Source organism: Salvia hispanica, chromosome 4 (genome assembly GCF_023119035.1).
Source record: "Salvia hispanica cultivar TCC Black 2014 chromosome 4, UniMelb_Shisp_WGS_1.0, whole genome shotgun sequence".
Lineage (NCBI taxonomy): Eukaryota > Viridiplantae > Streptophyta > Magnoliopsida > Lamiales > Lamiaceae > Salvia > Salvia hispanica.
In genome coordinates, this window is record NC_062968.1 from 2,374,518 (window position 1) to 2,395,188 (window position 20,671).

Genomic DNA, 20,671 nt, shown 5'->3' on the forward strand with positions numbered 1-20,671 from the left:
AAATATTATGAAGTTGACTAAAAATTTTATATAGGAGTATTTTTGTTGAAATTTTATAGTCATTTTGATTGTTTTCAAATTAATAAACGAAAATTATATTAGTCTTACATTAGATGCATATTTATTTCATAATAAATCGTGTTATATGATCTATTTATGATTAAAACTATTAAATATTGATTAAAACTAAGGCGTTGTCATATCTTATTGATTAAATATTAGACACTATCAAATATTGATTATGACTATTAATTTTTGTTATTTAATAATTTTTATAATTAAAAAGATTTATTGATATTTAAAATTTAATTTTGTAAAATTAAATCTAATATTGAAATAAAGAAACAAAGTGAAGGATGACAAAAGGGAAGAAGAATGATAATTTTGAAATAATATCAGATTTAGTACATAACTGAAATAATATCAGATTTAAAATGTTAAAAGTGTAAAAAGATCAAATTGTCCAAACCTCCCAAATCCCTCAAAAGGCATTTTCGTCTCGAAATAGTGCAAAAGGGCCGTTTTTGATATTATCCCTTAGTCTAGGGACTACTGGTGATATTTTTAAAGTTCATGGACCATTTATGAGAAAACCCAATAATTTTTTTTCCCACTCAAAATATCTAGTTTTTATATTTAAAAATAAATTTGTATATTCTCTCTCCTCACGAAAACAATTTTTAGAATATGAGTATAATTTTGCTTCAATATTTAAATCAATTTATTATAGAAGACAAAATAAATAGAATGTGGAGTCGACGCTATTGAGCTGTAGAGAGGCAATACAGTGTGCCAAGTCAGCACACAGTAAATCATCAGAAACACACAGCTTTTCCCCCTCTCACGGGTGGGGCCCACGCGCCCTCTTGACTTCCATTTAAACCCTTTCTTCTCCACACATTTCCAATTGTATATTCACTTCTCTTTCTCTCCTCTCCAAACCAAAAAAATCTCCGTTTCCCCTTCCGATTTTTCGATGCTACAGAGCCCCACGCTCGCCTCCACATCGCCGGCTCCCCTCCAGCAATTCCGCAGCCGCAATATGTCCGTCCGAGCCGAGGCGGCGCAGCTGGCCGTGGCGGCGGCGCCGGACCGCCGCAGCCTCTACGAGGTCCTCCGCGTGAGGCGGAACGCGTCGCAGGTGGAGATCAAGACGGCGTACCGCACGCTGGCGAAGCTGCACCACCCGGACGCGAGAGCGCGGTTCATGGACTCCTCGATCGCAACGTCCGCGGACGGCGGAGACTTCATCGAGATCCACAACGCCTACGCCACGCTCTCGGATCCGAACGCCAGGGCGGAGTACGATCTCAATTTGACCGTCGATTCGCGCGGGCGGTGGAATCCCGGCGGCTACCGGAGCCCTGGCAGGGGGAGATTTTACCAGACGCGTCGCTGGGAGACGGACCAGTGCTGGTGATGCCGCGTCAATCGCGATCCAGGAACATTGACAAGTCGTATGTATATGCTTTTGCGATCCTTTTGATTTTTCCGATTTTTAGAAGGGGAAATTATTAGAATACGGTTTTTCTTTGCTTTTTTTTTCTTTTTGTTTGGAATTCTGAATGTAATTCCCCGGTGTAGAAAAGTATAATATTAATGAAGACTGATTATTGAGAAAGAATTTGTTGTGATTGCACCTAAATTTAATCTCATTGGCTACCTTTGAAGATCTATTCTCAGAAACAGAAAATGCTGTACGCGACTGCGACGCGGAAATAAAATACTAGTAAGAATTAATAGAGAGAAACTATCTCCCCACCCCAAAAGCAAAGAGGAAGAAGGTTTCAGCCTTCCTTTCCAGTTTTCTGGTAGCTGTGCTTTTATCTCTTTACACAACACTCATTAGTTGTTTGTGGAGAATCTGATTTTGTTGATTACTGCTACTCCCTACGTCCACTACGTCCACGATTAAGAGTCTCATTTCTAAATGACACGGGTTTTATGAAATGTTAAGAAAAGTGGGTGGAAGAAAGTTAGTGGAATAGAGGTCCCACTTGTATATATTAGTTTTAAATGATATGAGAGTGAAATGAGTTAGTGGAATGTGTGGTCTCTTTACCATTTATGGTAATCATGAACCGAGACTCTTATTTGTGGATGGACCAAAATGGAAAAACGGGACTCTTATTCGTGGACGGACGGAGTATTAGCTAAGAACTAAATTTATATTGGCAACTTATCAAATACTCAGTCGTCCAAGTTAATTGAGTCGTACTCTATTCAATTTTGGATGGTTCCAAATTACTTGAGTCATTTTTTTATTTTCTATTTTGGCTACATTAATGTCTTACAATTTTCAAAATCATAAGGCAAATTTTTTCAATTATTTCATCCTCTCTTTTCCAACGATTACTATTGATGTGGCAACTTATTTCATAACACGTGAATAGAACAGCGTTAGGCAAAACGACATCGTCTAAGCAGAAAATGGAAGGGGAGAACATGATTTAATGTGGGGACAAATATTGAATTGCGTAAAACGGTTAGTTTATGATGAATTTAACGTATTGTATGAAAATGTATTCATTTATAAAAGAGCAAAAAGGGTTTAGAAAGAGAATAAATTGCTACATATGAAAATGCATTCATTGAACACCCAATTTCTCATAGTAGGGTATATTTCACTCCAAATCACTAGATTTGGCATGTGGAAAAACATGAATGAGTAACTAAAGTTTAGGCAAAGTAGGGCCACAGCGCACTCACTGCAACAGCATATCCCTTAATTGCATATATATATTTCAAATGAAACTGGGAAAATCAATATGACAAACAAATGGAAGAGAGTCAAATCCAGACACAGAATTGTAACTGGACAGACAGTGTACCACAGTACAAAATTGCATATGGAAAACTCACTAAAACTGCATAGTTAAAATTCACACAAACTGCTGCTAACAATGGTCCTATCATTCGGGGAAAAGGCAAAAGATTTAAGCACCCAAATCCGAATGGCTCCAGCAAACCACATCAATCATTTAGAGCTCATGAGCATGGAGTTGATGACATGCATGATCAAGCGGATGTTGGCAAGTTCAGCACCGCCCAACGTTGGAAGGTTGCGCTGGTGGTTTAGTATTTGATATACTTGCTCAAAGATTGGGCGTACATGTACTGCGATCATCGGGTCAGTTGGATTTATTGCAGTCATAACCTCCCGCATCCACGTTAACTTACGAGGTGTCTCATTGCTTATATCACAAGCCAATTGCTGTAGAAGGGAGAGAAGTACACCTTGGCTCAAAGGAAGGGGATTCACCGAACAAATTCCGGGTAAGTCGACCTGGGCCAAACCATACAAATTCATTACACTAAAAACATAGTCACGTTAGAAAACTGTCTGCTGTTTAATGCAGATAAATAGAATATAGTGCAGGCCCAAGCTAAGTTGAGCAAGTTTTGATTAGGTATGAAGAGTATAGTGAGTGTGGGGTCATATTAGACATACACAACAAATTTCATTAGATCCACAATTTTATCAAATTCACTATAGAGTTAGTCCAGCACAAACATCTTTGTTGCTAGTAATCCAAATTCACTAAGTTCAACATGCCAATCTTCGCATGCATCTCTCCTCTGTAAATTGTCTTTTTACCATGAACTGATTATATTTTCAGTTTTCTAACTGCCTATCTTTTTGTTGAGTGACAAAGTTATTCAATCCTCTCCAGTTTCAATTCTCAAGTGAAACATTCAATCATTCAATGGGGAGACACAAAGTGAGCCTCATCTCAAGTTTGACAAAATCCATTTTAAAACCTCCTAGCCATATTCCTACATTGGTACATGAGTATGATCTAGCAATTAGCCTCATCATTCTCCAACCATGTGCCAAAGCTACCTAAGTTCAAACCTGAACCCAACCACAGGAACTCAGAGTAAGGCATGTAACTATCGTCAGCACAGACAATACCTGAGAGCACAGCCAAGATACTATATTAACATCACTCATCTGAAGGGCAGCGGTGAAAGCTTCCTCATACTTGCGCTCAGCTATTAATCTAGATAGCTCTTTGGTCGGGTCAGGGGGAAGCTCAAGCTAAAACAGAAAAGCCTTTTATCAGATGAAATAGCTATAGACAGAAAGAAATTAAATTTTATAGATAACACAGCCAACAAAGAAAAATAACCAAAAAAATAGAAACAGCAAACCTTCTCATGAAGTGAACCCAAAGGACCATTACTTAGTTGACTCAATAGACTCGGAGCTTTAGAATTCGCTCCGGATACAGCAATAGCTAACAATTTTCTTTGACCATCAAGCAACTCGTTGCTCAAAGTTTGAGTCATTGATGATGCTGAATTTATAGCATCCTGAAGAGTAAAATAAAATTACTGTTAGGTGGATAAGAAGTACAATGAGATAAACTCTAGTGTCTAGACTAAAGCTATCCTAAAAAGTAGCAATGGTGATATTAAAACATCATAATAACACCATCAACTTTAGTACCCTTAGTGCAAGCGCTAATGGAGAATGTGATGCCTCAAATTGTTGCTGAACCACTGACGTATGCTCAACCATTCCTTTTTGAAATGCTGTATCGACCTGCTCAAACATGGTCCTACATGACATCTCAAATGCAGGGATTACAGAACCTTCCAGGCTCGATTTCAGGGTTTCCTGCATTGCAAAGTCAGACTAAATCATATACAAAAGATTCAGGAAAGGCAAAGCGTGTTAACAAAAATGAATACTTTCTACTATAATGAAAATCCAGTTAATCATATCTTGGAACATATTGATATAACAAAGCTCCCAGTTGGCTAGGTCATGGCTTCATTGCAAAACTAATAACCTTATTATATTTGGTTTCACATTACATCATTAGAGAGCTTTAGGCTAGAAAATGATACAATATAAATGCTTCTCTATCTACAACCCTCAATTCAAAGCAAAACAGAGCAACTGAGCATGATTATGCATGAATCAGATCTTTGATCTTTTAACTTAGATACTCCTAAAAAATTACAAGAGCTTCACCCAAAGAAAAAAAAGGAACTGCAACCACCCGACGTAGTAAATCAACTATATTGTTGTTCAATACCTGCAGAGCTTGCTTGCCAGAAGTTTGAAATTGAACTTGGATTTGCCTAGCAACCAAAGCTTCAAGTTTGGAGCTGACTGATTTTTCCAACAGATTTACAGCTTTATCACCTACTCCTTTCTGATAACAAAAATCATGTAAGTTACAATACATGGTTGAACAAAAGAGAACCAAACAAACTGAGGTTCTAACCTGGAAGCTCTCTATAATGGAAGTGGAAATTGTTTTCTCAATGGCTGGCGTAATGGTGCGTGCCACAGATTGCCCAATCGTAGTCAGTTCTCTCTTGACAGTTTTCTCTATGATAGCAGGTAAGTCTTTGTTTAAGCAATTACTGATTGTATTCGTTAGCTGTTGCATGCGCTCTTTAGCTGCTTTTTCCTGTTTTGCATTTTCATCTTGAAGACGAGCCCACAAAGCATCAGAATTGGCTTTGACAGCTTTCTCCATGCTTCTTCCCAAGGCTGCCTCAAGTCTTTTTCCCTCTTTGGTAACTGGAACGGCAACCATCAGTGCCATTTGTTTCTGCATTTCATTTTGCATGTTCACAATCTGCAAGAAAAGAAAGCAAAAAAGTAAAAATGAAGTAATGGCAATAGTTTGATGCATCAAGACACAGTAAATCCACATAAAATGGCAGTACTTGAATATCAACAATGTATAAGACTGCAGATTTGTAATATCAAAACAAATGAAAATTAATTTAAAAAAAGCATAGATCAACTTACATGTTTAGCATTAGCTACAAATATATGTTTCCATACTCAGGTATCCTAATTGAGAATGTAGCCATTAAGTTTTCCATAAAGTTGCTCAATTTGGGATGTAAAAATAGTCAAATACAAAAATGAGAATGACAAACAACAACAAGTCGTGAGCGAAGAATTCTCTTTAGCCCTACAACTATTAAGTATACAATTCAGATGGACACAAATATTCACCGAGGGGCAAGGATAAAAGAGCAGACACTAGAAATCATGAAAGGTATCACAATGGTGCTAACAAAAATTACTGATGCAAGATCTATCATAAATACTAGCAAAAAATGAAAGTAAAATCACCTGATTCAGCATTTCTTGCATGGAAAGTATTTGTGGAACTCCAGTTTCTGCCTGGGGAGTACTAGAGCTAACACCAGGTTCAACAGTAGAATCAGTTGAATTGAACTCACTAGGAGATTGTGAAGATAGACTCGATCCTTGAGCACTCTTTCCCTTTTGCTTCTTCCCTTTCGTAGTTGGTGCAGTTGGTTGAGCAGCCAAAGGGGTTGAAGAATCGGCATCCTTCTGAGTCATATCCTTTGCAGAGTCATGACCTTCTTCCACTGTGGTAGAGGGTTGGGTATCTGCTTCTCTTCGATCTGTCCCACTAACCTGCCTAGCTTCCTCCACAGTGTACGTTTCAGGAGACAAGATGCGGCATTCCCGAGCCATTCCCATTCCAAGATCAGAAGCTTGAGAGCAAAAGGTTTTTTCCTTATTCTCTGACACAAAAGTCTCAAGTTCTTCTCGGGGCTCAATATCATTACTTTGACTGAATCTTGTTTCGCCAACAACTTTGACCTCTACCTCAACATTCCTTGTATCATTGCTAACTACCACATCTTGAATATTACGCTCACCCTCACTTTGGGGCTCAATTGCGTGGTTAACATCAGAGGATGAAGTGGCCATCAATATCTCAGCAGGAGTTACCAAATGAGTGGGGTGTTTGAACTTGATTGGATGATTGCGAGCGGCAGAAATATCATCTTGAGAATCACCATCCAATGAAGCAACATCAGACAAGTTTCCATGAATACCATCCATTGGTCTATCTACTGAATATTCAATCACTTTCTGCTCCGAACCAGGTGGGCCATGCTCAATGCTGCTTGATCGACTAAAACCAGATAGAGATCTAGAAACCCTGGGACTCAGAGGGAGTTGAGTTGAAGTGGCAAGAGAAATATCAGTTTCATTAACAGCTTTGGACAAATTAACTTGTTTGGACTCCATACTTGAGGTAGCAAACTCTTGTATAGCTGGTGACTCACCGGAAGCAGCACCAACAGCATACCTAATGGTTGATGCATTATCCAAGCCACCTTCATGCAGGCTTGCCTTGGGAGCTGTGCTAGATATAGAAATCTCTGATGGTTTACTGCCAGACGGCTCCATCCTAGCAATCCCTTCAATACTTGCAGCATCCCGTGAGACACTAGAGTCTGTCTTCTCATAGACTACATTCTCTGTAGGGGGTGGCAGACACTGTGACAAGTCTAAAGCATACTGCTGAATAGCCTGTGTCTGGACACAATACACTTGAACAATTTGTTCACCATGAGGTCCTACTTCGCTTGTCCCTGTAAAACTGAGTATTGGCATAGTGACTGTAAATTCTGCTATATAATCAAAACAACTTGCTGCTGGGTTAGGACCATATTCCATGTGCACAGCATAAATAGCATTTCTCTTAGCATTTGCTAATAAAAGAAGGCCAGCTTGTGACAATGCTGCTACTTGATTGAAGAAACCTTCTTCTAGTTGACCCTCTGAACTTCTCAATTCCAACGTCTGAATACAGTTCCATGATTCTGCGTCACTAGGAAGCAACCACCCTTCTTCACTTGCTGAAACCCATATCTTCAATTCTCGATTCAGGGGGCCCTGCATGAACACTTTGACAATTGAGTGCACGATGAGGAGCAGCCACAAGGTCACGGAATTGACAGGTTGTCCTTCATGTGGCCTGAGAACTGCAATTGGAGATGACTTGCGATCCTCCCAAATCTTTATCTGTGGTTACAATCAGAACAGGTATAAGCATGACCAGAACTATCATACTCAGGACAGCTAACTATGCAAGTACCAATTAGTTATCAAGTGATTATTTAAGGGCAAACCCATCATCAGAATAAAAGGAAATTACAGAGAGTTTACATACTTTCTCAACATCATTGCAAACTCCAAGTATATGTGAAATTTTTTATGCTGTTTGTATTGTACTCCCTCTTTTTCCTGAAAATAGAAATTCTTTCCTTTTTGGTCCGCTACCTAAAAATAGAAACTCCCCACTTTAGGAAATGGACCACACAATCCACTAAAACTAATTCCACTACTTTTTCTCATCATATGTCTTACTTTACCCACTTTTTCTCCTCCTCTCTTACTTTACCAATTTTACATTAAAACCCGTGCTGTTTCCAAAGTTTCTACTTTTAAGAAATGGAGGGAGTAGTATTAAAGAAGATTTTAATGTAAAACTTCTTATGCAATTAGTCATAGAGGTTGCTTAATTGATCACTACGAACTTTCCAAATAAAGCGGATGATGCTCTGGAAATCAATCATGCTTATATTAGGATAATGTATGAGTAAACTATACACAATCGAAGAAGGTTCTTTTTACTTAAGTTGCAATTAAGTATGCAGATGATATAAGTAAGGCAGTTATTCACAATTCCTTATCTACTACTCTCTCCGTCCCACCTCAAGTAATCAATTTGTTTTCGGCATAGGATTGAAGGAAATGATATTTAATGAGTTAAGTGGGGAGAGAATAAAGTGGGAGAGGAATAAAGTAGAGAGATAAAGAAGAATAAAGTAGGAGAGAGAATAAAGTAAGAGAAAATAAAGATGTTTTTTGCTAAAATGAGAAATTGATCACTTGTAATGGGATAACACAAAAAGGAAAGTCAACAAACCGTTCCATCCACTGAAGCCGATACCAAGCGTGTGGTCATCCACTGGCACATAGACAAGTCAGTCACTTCTCCATCATGGCTGCCAACAAGTTGGACGCCATCAATCAACTTTTCAATTGGACATTTAAGTGGCTCCTCTGCTGAATACTTTTCACCTTTTCCAACTTTTGTAGTATCAATCTTCAGAACGCGCCTACCGATTCCCACTACAAGAACTTCCTGAAGAAGGATAAATTTCTTGGTTAACTATTAGTGACAGGGAGGTGTAAAAACACAACTACAGAACATATATAAAAGGGCAGTATACTTGTTTATGACAGTGCCAACAAACTCTAGGATGGAGAGATTCCCCCTCTCCAGTAATTTGTAAGGCAGTAACTATCTTTCCAGTAATCTGAGGTTTATCTTCTTCGTCAGAACCTTCTGTTATTTTCCACACGTAAACCCGCCCATCAACGCTTGCACTGTGTGGAGCACATTAGCATGTTAAGGAGAAATTAATTGGTGTGAAGAATAAAAACAGCTGGCGAAGAGTATACCTAGCCAAAAGGTGAACATCTTCAGCAAAGAAAGCCATGTCTGTGACTCTCTGCAAGAAAGTTCACCATTCAATACGTAAATCAGGAGAACTTATTGATGCTATTGACGAGCCAAGCTAACAAATGAAACATGTCACCATAAAATTACCACAAATAAGATCAATAGAGTGATTTTACCACTCTAAACCACAGATCATGCCATGGGATATCATACAAATTAATGCATTAAGTCTAGCTAACAAGGCAATCATCATATAGTATAGGATGTTCTACAAGGACCTAATAGTAAACTATCAAGTTCCACTAGTGTTACATATCCTGGAATCCAGAAAGATTGTACTATCAGTAAAACTATATTCCATTCCCACAGCAGAACTCCCTTTCACTAATGCCCGAAAAATGACAGCTTAATCAGAAATTTCAAGACAGAGAATACATTTTAGTTGCATCACACCATTAACTAACCAATACAAAGATGCAAGCAAAATAAAACATGACCATAAGCAGTCAGAAACTACATTTGGTTTAACCAAGAGATTAATAAATCAATAAAGGGAAACAATATTTGACATACTTAAGTGAAAACAACAGAATCTAATGAGCATAGTGTGGTAGCAACCTGCGCTAGACCCTTAAGCAAGGATCTCAAAGCAGTGTTAATATTGAGCACCCGGATGGCCCCCAACTTCAGCCCATAACAGATATAAGTCTTGTTGACCGCGATTTGCCTCCCCAAAACAAGTCCAGGATCTGATCCGTATTTTGTGATGGGTGTAACCTCAAGTTGAGGCTGCACTTCTCCAGGCAATCTAACATCTATGTCGTAAACAACATTACTTCCGATCAAATGCCGCCCCTTGGGCAGCTTACTACTCGGCATCCGCATTACCGGGCCCTGATGTGAAACAGCCATACCCTGGCCAGAAGAGGGCAAGACGTTCACATTCTGCAGCATAGAAAAATCAGAGCCCGATGAGGAAGTGGGGTGGATTTGAGCCATTGGCATTGACAGCTGCTGCGGAACAACATCCATGGTAGAAGGCGGCGCACTCAGCAACGCCATCAAACGAGCACCTGGATTATTAGGGTTTTGGGGGTGGGGATTTGGGGGGTTCTGAAAATTATTTTGGTGCTGCGAATTAGGCGGCGCCTGCAGCTGGGGCTGGAGCGGCGGGGTGGGATAAGACATCGATCTCTGAGGGTGCACATTAGCATACTCCTGATGCGGCGGCGGAGGGGGGTTGGAGTAGGGGGTGTACACCGGGTGGTAATGGTACGGCGACGTCTGTGGGGAATAGGAGTAGTTCCCACTTCCGGCGCCGGTAGGCGGCGGATACGATGCCGACGGGACTGGGAAGGGGGCGGAGACCAAATTAGGGTTGGAATTAGCATTGCTGACGTTGTTGGGGAAGCTCTGAGGGTTAGGGTTGGAATTGGGGGTGGAGGTGGGATGCTGCTGCTGAGGCGGCGGCGTGGAGGGCTTGAACAATTTGTGCATATCGAAGGGACCTCCGCCTGGTGCGTGGGGATTGCCAGGGGAAGCCATCTGTATACGTATCTACCTATCAATCAATCAATCAATCAAGCAAACCGATCGACTGCTGCAGCTGGAATCTGAGGTGGAACGATCTGATCGATTTTCCGGTGGATTCAGAGCAGCGGGCATCTATAGATTGATTGAGAAGTGGATTGAAATAGTGAGAAATTGGGAGATCCGATGTAGGAATTTGGGGGTATGGGGATGGAGTGATGAGTGAGTGAGGAGAGACTTTTAAGCGACCAAATTATGAAGAAAGATGGATTCACAAATATTATTGTTTTTACAGTCGTCGCCAGTTTTCATTTGATCGGAAAAAAAGATTCATGGCGTCATTCAGTGACATATTTCCCGAGAAAGTCCTTGTATTTTTGGAATATACTACTTTGGTCCTTTATATGATTGCAAATTGGATCTAGGGTCTATTTTTGATGATTTCATTAAAATGAGTCACATATATATTGATGGATTTGAGAATTAGTGATACACGAATTTTGTCTTCAATTGATATATTCACTTTCTTTTTACCATCAAAAGTTTTTCACTTGTTTGTTTCAACCTAGTCAAAAAAGCATTTGCACTTAATCATGAGTTGATATCTCAACTTAGAAATATTAGTGTGTATTTTAAAAAGTAAAATTTGTAATCTCAAACCAACTGGTCGCAGCGCAGAGCTGTGGTGACCATGAGGTCACGGGTTCAAACCCTGCCACCCGCTGGGAGACTTTCGGCCTTGATACGCAAGCCCGGTCGAGCAGGATTAGTCGGATTCGTTCAATATATCTGTGGTTAAAACCAAAAAAAAAATATTGTAATCTCAGTCTGGGGTTCATTAATTTGCTAACTCATCTCTTAATTACTAACTACAACTAAGCTAAGATCATAGAAGTTTGGATAAATTATCATGTGTAATTTTATTTTTATTTTGTAATATTGGAAAGATAAGAATATCTACCAAATTTAGGGTTGAGAAACATTATGTCAATATAGTGTATTAAATATGTCAACACAAATACATGAAAATGTAAATACAGTTTCATATTGACATTATCCATGTATTATATTGTATTGATGTAATCTGCTGCACGAAATATATGAAAATTGGCGAAAGTATTATCAAATTTTGACATCGAAACATATGCACGTAGGATCTCGTTTGAATCCTTATAAAATTATCTTTAATTTGATATATGTAGTGTAAAAATAATTTAAATTGAGATAGTTATATGAATTTAAAGTTTTGAGATATTTTTTAAAAGTTAGTTATAACTAATTTTTTGTTAATTGATATTTTTTTACATTGTATTGATACTCTTGACTTAAAGATCTTATGCATTGATTTAATGATCTAATGCCTACTATTTGGCTGTAGTTAACAATTTAAGGGTGAGTTAACAGTGTAACACACCCTGTGAAAGTTAGATATATGTAATCCTTAAAAATAGTATAGAATTTTAAGAGTTATTGTTTAATGGAGTACGTTAAAGTATTTAACTATACCGATGTGAAATAGACAAAAGATAGTTTAGTAACAATGAAGATAGAAGTATGATTGAAGGGGAGTGTTATATTGCTAACTATAATTAAATAATAGCCCTTAGATATTCAAATCAATGGGTCTAGATCATCAACCCCGGAATGTCAATACGATCAACAAAAAACGTCAATAAAGAGTATTAAGGTCAATTTAAAACAAATTAGTTGTAATTAACTTTTGAAAAATATCACGTAACTTTAAGACGCATATAACTTTCTCAATTTAAATTATTTTTTCTCACAACATATATCAAATTAAAGATAATTTCATAAGGATTCTAACGAGATCTCACTTGCATATGTTCCGATGTCAAAATTAAAAAATAAATAAGAAATTTTTAATTTTTCCGTATATCAACAAATGCCAACATAGTGTATGAAATATGTAAATATAATACATGTAGAATGTCATTCTTAAAGCAATGTGTTGACATTCTCAAAGCATTGTGTTGATATTTTCAAAACGCTATATTGATATTTTCATTCAAAACCTTAATTTGGTAGGTTTTTTTATTTATTTATTATCTTTTTCGATTTAATTAATAAAAATGAAAATTACACGTGGTAAATTTTAGACCACTAGATTTCTAAAATTCTATGGTCTTAAATTAATTGTAGTTAGCAATTGATCAGTCCCCTATAATTGAATTTATTAAATAATTTATTTTTTTTGAGAAGAAATACAGAACAAATTTAAATTATATTAGTAAATTCCAATTAATCAACCTGAATTCGAGTAAGTTTGACTTCACTCTATTTCATTAAAAATGATAATTTTATTTATTTCAGAATCACATAATCACATTAAAAGTGTCAACTTTTCTAATAATGGATAATATTAATCCACTAACAAGTTCACTGATTGGGTATGCTAATCATCCGTCCACATCCTTGACTTGACCTAATCAAACCCAACCAATAATGATCCAGTAGAAAATATAGTCAGTTTGTAATTTATTATCAAATCATAGCCCAATTTCTTCCCATAACGCTTATGGCCCAATTACTAAAAAAAAGAAAAAGCCCAATTCTCATACGCAAGGCACAAGAATCACACGTAAGGTAAAAGGAAATTTTAGAGCATCTCCGGTGGCGCCCTTTCCACCAAGACTTTCATTAGAACTTTCCATAAAAACCTCCTGTCACGTCACTAGGACTTTCCACTAGGACTTCTCATCCCACTGCACAATGTAGGACTTCCACTAGGACTTTCCGCAATAAAATAAAATCACAATTATTCAATTTATATGTTTCAAATTTACAAAATTTAACGAGCCGTATATATAGAGCCGTATTTATAGAGTTTTTTTAAAAAGAAAAATAAATTAAATTTTAACTCGGACGTCCGACCCCCTCCACAATGGCGAACGTCAGGTAGGACGTCGCGAGGATATCCAAGGACATCCGACGGGCTAATGGGACGGGCGTGTCCGACCTTTTGCTCCACAATGCCAGACGCCGGGTAGGACTTCCGCGACGTCCTACCGCGACGTCCGCCATTGGAGATGCTCTAACTTTAACTAATACGGATTTACAAGTCGTAATAATCCAAATTCGAATTTAGAAGGAAATAAACAAAAGTTAAAACTGAAATTATGGAAATTACCTAATTTATTTCATACATATAAAATGCTTTTAAAATACCATGAATAAATAAAAACTTGATTAACGGCGGAGTAGTATAAAAGCGTCCTCTCAATCAGAAACAGGTTTTACCGCAGCCGAAAATTCACCGCAGTGGAAAATAGCTGAAGAAGTAAAGCGACCGATTTCCTAGAAAGCATCAGTCAACGGCGAGGAAGATAACTTTCGGCGTTAGTTAAAGTATCAACCAAGTAGGAGGAAATCTAGAGCCTTCTCTTATTAATTGCATAGCTCCATACTCAATTTTGGATAATTCCTCGAAGAATCCGAATCCAATTGCGCCGGAGAAGATGAAGATCACCGTCATGACCACCGACGAGCAAATCGTCACGCTAGAAGTCGATCGCGACGAATCGGTAATTTGCCCTAACTTTCTGAACCCTACCTCCCCTTGATTTTTGAAGTATTGTTGATTTTTGTTCTTTTTTTGTTTTTCAATGCATAATTAACAGGTTGAGAACTTGAAAGCTCTGCTTGAAGTTGAGGTGGGGTGATTATTAGTGTTGTTATTGATTCTTTCTAATTTTGCTTGGTTTTTTGGATAGTTTGTGATTATTGATATGGAATTATGTGCAATTCAATGTGTGTGAACAGACTCGGGTGCCGCTGCAGCAACAGCAATTGCTGCTTAACGGGAATGAGATGGGGAATTCTCAGAAATTGAGTGCTCTGGGTGTTGCTGATGGAGATTTGGTTATGATGGTTCCGAACGCCGCGTCCTCTGGTTCCAGGTTTATCTTTGAATTCTTGAAGTTTTAATATTTATGGCATTGAGATTTATAGTACTATTTAGGAAAGTTTCTATGTAGTTGTACGTTTAGCTATAGCATAGTATGAATGTATGATGCTATAATGTTAATTACTTGCTTCTCATAATTCTTTTCCTTTCTCTCTCCCCCTCTTCTTTAAATTGTCCCCTTTAATTTTTTGGTAAAGTAATAATTTTGTTTGGGAATGTATGGGAATTAAAGTGTTTCCTTGGAATGAATGAGTTTTTGCTGTGATCTTTAAATAGAGCTGGAGCACCTTCAAGCGAAGCTGCGGGCTTCAGTCCTGATGGTTCAGCTGTAAATCCCTCAGCTTTCCAACAGCAAGTGCGCAGTGATTCGAATTTGATGGCACAACTGTTTCAGGTACTATATCAATTGGGAAACCAAATAAAGTGCTTCCTAATTTAGTTTATTAAAAAAGAAATAAAAATAATATGCATGTTCTTGGTACAGATGTAATGATGTAGAACTTGAAATTGATAAAGATTTAATCTTGGCAATGTTCTGTCATGCTCTTATACATGATTAGGATCCTGTGCTAAGTCTGTTGTCAAGAGTGACACTATCGCTGCAAACTCAATTAACTTTATTGCTATGTTCCTCTCTTCTTGATATGCAGCTATCCAAACATCCATATGTGAAGCCAATTTGTGCTGAGTGATTTGAGACATGTGATCATGCTAAAAAATGAATGCGATCTCTATATTTGATCTTAATGAGGGTGCCTGACTCTTTTGTTTGATCTTAATGGGGTGCCTGACTCTTTTGTTTGATCTTAATGGGGTGCCTGACTCTTGTGTTTGATGTTAATGGGGGTGCCTGACTCTAGTGTTATTAGTTCCAACTATGCTTACGAGAAAAGTAGTCATTGGTAAACCAATATGGATTATATCCACTCATAAAACTCACTGCCATGATTTGAACTCAAATGTTACTCTTCAAATATTATACTATGGCTTTTAAAAGTGCCCATTACCTTTTAGTTAGAGTATTTTGAAAGGATGATTACCTCTTTTCTTTTGACCTATTATATTGAGGGAGGGGGTGGGGGATGGGCTAGTATTGGTGATTGCCTTCATTTCTTCCATCTTTGTTTTTAGGTTTTACGATTCTTGGTATATTTGCATCCAAAAATCTAAATCTATAGCACTTAGATTTGGTGCTGATCTTACTATGGCTTTTGAACTGATAGAGGGATCCGGAGTTAGCACAAGCCATACTTGGAAATGATCTCAACAGGTTACAAGACATTTTGCGCGCACGTAATCGCCAGAAATCTGAATTAAGGCGTCAACAAGAAGAGGAAATGGTCAGTGTGTCTCAGCTATTCCTTCATCTATAATTGTTTCCATTCTATAGTTCCCCTATTAGATATAGCAGTACATGCTTCTTGTCACGGGGATGATCATGTGTAGTAATGCTGTAATTTCACATGGCTATGTTTAGATGCTTCCTCCTATCTCATAATTGACTTGAAGAGATTGTTTTTCCTGCTTCTCAAGAATTTACTAACTTCTCATAACACATCACATCTGATCCTTGGCTGGAATCTGCAAAAGTTACTGGATGAAATACTAAATGCAATTTCTTAAATAACAGTCCCGACTCACAGTTAAACTGCTGTCATCTGAATCTCTTCGTTCATTGTTTAGCATTATTTTGTTGGTTACTTTCCAATCAGAATACTGATAAGCTCATTAGTTTTATGCTCCCTCCGTATTCAAAAAATAGAAACATTTGAAACGGCACTTTTAATGTAGAATTGGTTAAATAAGAGAGAGGAAAAGAAAAATGAGCAAAGTAAGAGAGAGGAAGAGAAAAAATAGTGAAAGTAGAGTTAGTGGATTGTGGGGTCCATGTCCTAAAACAGAAAGATTCCAAAGTTTCTATTTTTAAGGAACGGCCCAAAATGGGAATAGTTGCTATTTTTAAAAAACGGAGGGAGTATTTTTATTAGCACATGCCTTTTGGTTTTTTCTTTTCCTGGTTTCGTTTTGAATGCATTTCTCTCTTATACATAATAAATTCATATTCTTTATTTTTTAATGCTGTTTATTTGGGCAGGCTTTACTTTATGCAGATCCATTTGATGTGGAGGCACAAAAGAAAATAGAAGCCTCTATTCGCCAGGTTGCTCAGTTTTCCTCTATATAATGTCGAGATAATTTGCAGTGCGTAGATTGACATTGATATTATATTGAGAATCTCTTTACTTAAGATCATTCATAGTTATGCTAAACTGGTTTTCTGAACCCATTTTTGAATATTTTCTTTTGGCTTATTAGCCAATATTTCCTATATTCCTTTTCTGTTTGCTGCAACTGATAAATATTCCAATATGAAAGAATTTGTAGATTAATGTTTATCATCTTTTATCTTGCCGGTGTTTTTTGGTGGCTAGATAGCCTAGATATTATGAAGATGCATGCAAGTGAACTGGTTTTAGTTGGTATCCATGTCATTAAGACCTCCGTGTGTGTCCGATGACAAAAACTTGTTGCAGGAATCTTAAATTCAGTTTAGAATACTTTTTTACTGTGGTTTTGATGTCGGTTCAGGATCTAGATAATTTTATTTTTGCTTAAATCAGTTATTTTGACCTTTACATTGTTGTTTTGAACATTTGTATACAAAAGATTATTGGATCCAACAAACCGTAATTGTTTTTGGCAGAAAGGCATTGATGAAAACTGGGCTGCAGCCTTGGAATACAACCCTGAGGCATTTGCAAGAGTGGTAATTATGATTGCCAGCTTTCCATTCAGAGTACTTAATTATTTTTTGAATATAAAGTTTACATCAATGTTCATATTTCCAGGTCATGTTGTATGTTGACATGGAAGTTAATGGTGTTCCGATGAAGGTAATGATCTGAAAATTTAGTTTAATTTGTTTCTTTTTAGTTGCTTTTTCAAGAGACCGGGTGGAAATATGATAGCAAGTCCTATGAAAGAGAGATATGGGGCTAAATAGATAGATCTGGAATCTTAAAGATGAGGCCTCTATCTCCTGTTAGGCGAACCCACTCGACTGACATAGAAGACATACTAATTAGGTTGCTTGGAAAAGTTTAGATTGGGCTTTATTTCTTTACATAGGTATCTGAAATGCTGCAATATCGCACACAAACACAATTAAGGTGCTATCTGTTATTACTGGGTAGCCGTGAGCTGCTTGGCTATTCCAATCCAGACTTTTCATACTAGTATAGTTCAAGTTGGACTGTTTTTTAATTGATTAGAATGTAAAACCATTTTGACAATATGCACAATGCTTGTAGTGATATTTAATATAGAGAACGATGGGGATATGTTCCTGCTAATGTGCAGAAGCACTTTCTGCTGTTAAGCTATGTGAAACAATCTTGTTTTCTTTGTTTCAGGCTTTTGTTGACAGTGGAGCTCAGTCAACAATTATATCTAAAAGCTGTGCTGAACGTTTGGGGTAACATATTACTATATTTTTTACTGCATTATATGTTCTTTAGATGATATACTTGTTGACTGATTGGGATGGTCGTACTATTTTGTTGTTCATTACAGATTGTTGAGGCTTTTGGATACACGCTACAAGGGTATTGCCCATGGAGTTGGGCAGTCTGAGATTTTGGGTCGGATACATGTTGCTCCTATCAAGGTAGGCCTAAAAAATGATTAGTTGCTTTTATATATGATTACTAAGAGGTGTCTGAGAATTTTAAATGGGAGTTCTGAAAATGGTAGAATTGGTTTTGCAAGAATTTATGTTTTGCTTATTGTTTGTTTTGGAAATAAGAGAAGGCAAGGATATATTTATTCTAAAAACGTGTGATAATTATATTTTTGATGTCTAATCATGTTGGGAGTGTGTAAGTTTTAGAATTGGATAAATTCATTTCTAAATTCTTAACAAAGGCCTCCTGGGAACATGAGTTCAGATGTGTTTTAGTGTTTTCACGACTAAACAATGTATATCATACTACACATTATCCCTTATAAGCTTAACATGGTCTTACATAACACTGTAGATTGGAAGTATATTCTATCCGTGTTCCTTTATGGTGTTGGATGCACCCAACATGGAATTTCTCTTTGGCCTGGATATGCTCCGCAAGCACCAAGTACCTTTCTTTTATTTTGTTCAATTCTTTTTCTTTTACATTTCTTTAGTCCTTCTAGGATGCTTGGTTTGATATAAAGCCATCATATGCAGTGCATTATTGATCTAAAGGAGAATGTACTGAGAGTTGGTGGAGGAGAGGTTTCTGTACCTTTCCTAGCAGGTAATTATTTGGCATTGTATATCTGTTTGAAGGCTATCATGTTTATGGAAAATTTTATATCGTTGAATATATGGCTCAAAAATACGGTTTTGATCACATTTGACTAATGTTATTGAAATTCAGAGAAGGACATTCCATCACAGTTTCTGGATGAAGAGAGGTATGCAAAGGATGCTTCGAGCTCAGGAGCACAAGTAAGGATAAACTTGACCGTGCTGCTCAGTTATATCCGTATTTTTCCCAGTTTTGTGTTTTACGAATGATTTCCATATGTCAGACAGTCAGATCATTCCATATTCTCCTAGAACTAATCAAATTCTTGTGTAATACAGTAACATATTACTTAAGTTTTATGCTTATTGCTTTAGATTTTTGTTCTTTAAATATATGTCCATGCAAGGTAAATCAAACCAATAAATCTCACAAATGTCTTCTGACTTTCAGGCAACATCAGCAACTAGAGAGAACGTCAGTTCACCAAGTGGACCTTCTGGTTAGTTCAGACAATTTTGAATCTGCATTTATTTGTAGATAAGGAACACATGATAAATATCCTAACGTAGCAGGCACATTGTTGTTTCTGCACTTATTTGTTACTCCCTCCGTCCGCGAATAAGAGCCCCGTTTTTTTTATTTTAGTCCGTCCGCGAATACGAGTCCCGGTTCACTTTTACCATAAATGGTAATAGGGTCCCACCTTCCACTAACTCATTCAACTCACATTTCATTTAAAACTAATATATACAAGTGGGACCCATGTTCCACTAACTTTTTTCCACCCACTTCTTAACATTTCTTAAAATCCGTGCCGCCCATAAATGGGACTCCTAATGGCGGACGAAGGGAGTATTGATTACTCTTCCAAAATTTAATCCACCATTTTTGTGGGATTCTCCTCCCATCTTTTCTGTGGCATTTACACGTGCTTTTAGACGTATACTATGGGAAACTAATGTCCCTTTCTTGCAATCTGCAGGAAGTCTCAGCAACAATGCTTCCCAGGTACACATTCTTTGCCACTTTCAACTTCAATTAAATTTTATTAATGAAGTATATTTCCTTGCTTCATCTGATGAAGATATCTACTCTTTCGTACTAGTATTATATTTGTGCCTGTTACCTCTCCTTTCTCGCAAAGCTGATTTTCGTTAGGGGCTTATATGTTTATAGCTCATTTACTAAGTTGTGGGATCCTAGCATGAATTTTACTTCTGCCTGGGTCAAACGATGTTGCACATTGTATGTTTAGGTACTAGTATGACTTTCTAACCCCGAGTGATGAATGTTTGCAGGGAGCTGAGTTTGAAGCTAAAGTTGTGAAGCTAGTCGAACTTGGGTTTGGAAGAGAACAGGTGGTTCAGGCTCTGAAGCTTTTTAATGGCAACGAAGAACAAGCTGCCGGATTTCTTTTCGGGTGAAGGGGATGCCCCCTGCAACTGCAAAGAAAATTCTTGCTTTTTTTCTGAGTTGGAATATTTATAGAAACATTGGATTTTAAGGAACGGATTGCTTCATTCCAAACGGAATTAGCAAGTACTTGATGATGTCTTCGTTTAATGCTCTATACTTATGAATTCTTTAATTATTTCGACAAAGTAGATACTTTTATTTTGGATAATTGTTACACTTACACGGACTGGTTATTTTCTTTT

General features: G+C 37.4%; 3 protein-coding genes across 4 annotated transcripts; 2 read left to right on the top strand and 1 right to left on the bottom strand.

Annotated features, from left to right (window-relative positions):
• Positions 1–900: 900 nt before the first annotated feature.
• LOC125218817 (chaperone protein dnaJ 11, chloroplastic-like) lies at positions 901–1,621 on the top strand. The gene has a single exon (XM_048120591.1). It carries the CDS (start codon positions 977–979, stop codon positions 1,418–1,420), a length of 444 nt encoding a protein of 147 aa, XP_047976548.1. The 5' UTR covers positions 901–976; the 3' UTR covers positions 1,421–1,621.
• Positions 1,622–2,719: 1,098 nt separating this feature from the next.
• LOC125185627 (enhancer of mRNA-decapping protein 4-like) lies at positions 2,720–11,091 on the bottom strand. Its single transcript, XM_048082185.1, has 11 exons — positions 9,891–11,091; positions 9,272–9,321; positions 9,040–9,196; positions 8,733–8,951; positions 6,110–7,825; positions 5,241–5,600; positions 5,049–5,168; positions 4,454–4,624; positions 4,156–4,317; positions 3,917–4,042; positions 2,720–3,286 (listed from the first exon to the last, which is right to left on the bottom strand). Exons 1-11 carry the CDS (start codon positions 10,815–10,817, stop codon positions 2,978–2,980), a joined length of 4,317 nt encoding a protein of 1,438 aa, XP_047938142.1. The 5' UTR covers positions 10,818–11,091; the 3' UTR covers positions 2,720–2,977.
• Positions 11,092–14,086: 2,995 nt separating this feature from the next.
• LOC125220085 (protein DNA-DAMAGE INDUCIBLE 1) lies at positions 14,087–20,637 on the top strand. Of its 2 annotated transcripts, XM_048122221.1 has the most exons (16): positions 14,091–14,344; positions 14,441–14,473; positions 14,583–14,719; positions 15,004–15,121; positions 15,951–16,067; positions 16,823–16,888; positions 17,432–17,494; positions 17,577–17,621; positions 18,141–18,202; positions 18,301–18,394; positions 18,765–18,857; positions 18,950–19,019; positions 19,143–19,213; positions 19,464–19,512; positions 19,996–20,021; positions 20,312–20,637. In XM_048122221.1, the coding sequence occupies exons 1-16, from the start codon at positions 14,279–14,281 to the stop codon at positions 20,435–20,437; spliced, it is 1,236 nt and encodes a 411-aa protein (XP_047978178.1). In that variant the 5' UTR covers positions 14,091–14,278; the 3' UTR covers positions 20,438–20,637. The 2 variants fall into 2 exon arrangements, 1 of the variants encoding a protein (XP_047978178.1); XR_007176288.1 differs by lacking the exons at positions 19,996–20,021; positions 20,312–20,637 and adding an exon at positions 19,865–19,972 and having other exon boundaries at positions 14,087–14,344; positions 19,464–19,614.
• The last annotated feature ends 34 nt before the right edge of the window (positions 20,638–20,671 follow it).

Excerpts from the sequence above, each read along its gene's own strand:
- LOC125218817 (XM_048120591.1), top strand. The coding sequence starts at position 977 with ATGCTACAGAGCCCCACGCTCGCCTCCACATCGCCGGCTCCCCTCCAG.
- LOC125185627 (XM_048082185.1), bottom strand. The coding sequence starts at position 10,817 with ATGGCTTCCCCTGGCAATCCCCACGCACCAGGCGGAGGTCCCTTCGAT. Across the intron at positions 4,625-5,048 it reads CTGGCAAGCAAGCTCTGCAG|GAAACCCTGAAATCGAGCCT; the intron begins GTATTGAACAAC and ends TTTGCAATGCAG. Across the intron at positions 3,287-3,916 it reads TATCTTGGCTGTGCTCTCAG|GTCGACTTACCCGGAATTTG; the intron begins GTATTGTCTGTG and ends GGTTTGGCCCAG.
- LOC125220085 (XM_048122221.1), top strand. The coding sequence starts at position 14,279 with ATGAAGATCACCGTCATGACCACCGACGAGCAAATCGTCACGCTAGAA. Across the intron at positions 14,345-14,440 it reads AAGTCGATCGCGACGAATCG|GTTGAGAACTTGAAAGCTCT; the intron begins GTAATTTGCCCT and ends CATAATTAACAG. Across the intron at positions 19,214-19,463 it reads CTTCGAGCTCAGGAGCACAA|GCAACATCAGCAACTAGAGA; the intron begins GTAAGGATAAAC and ends TCTGACTTTCAG.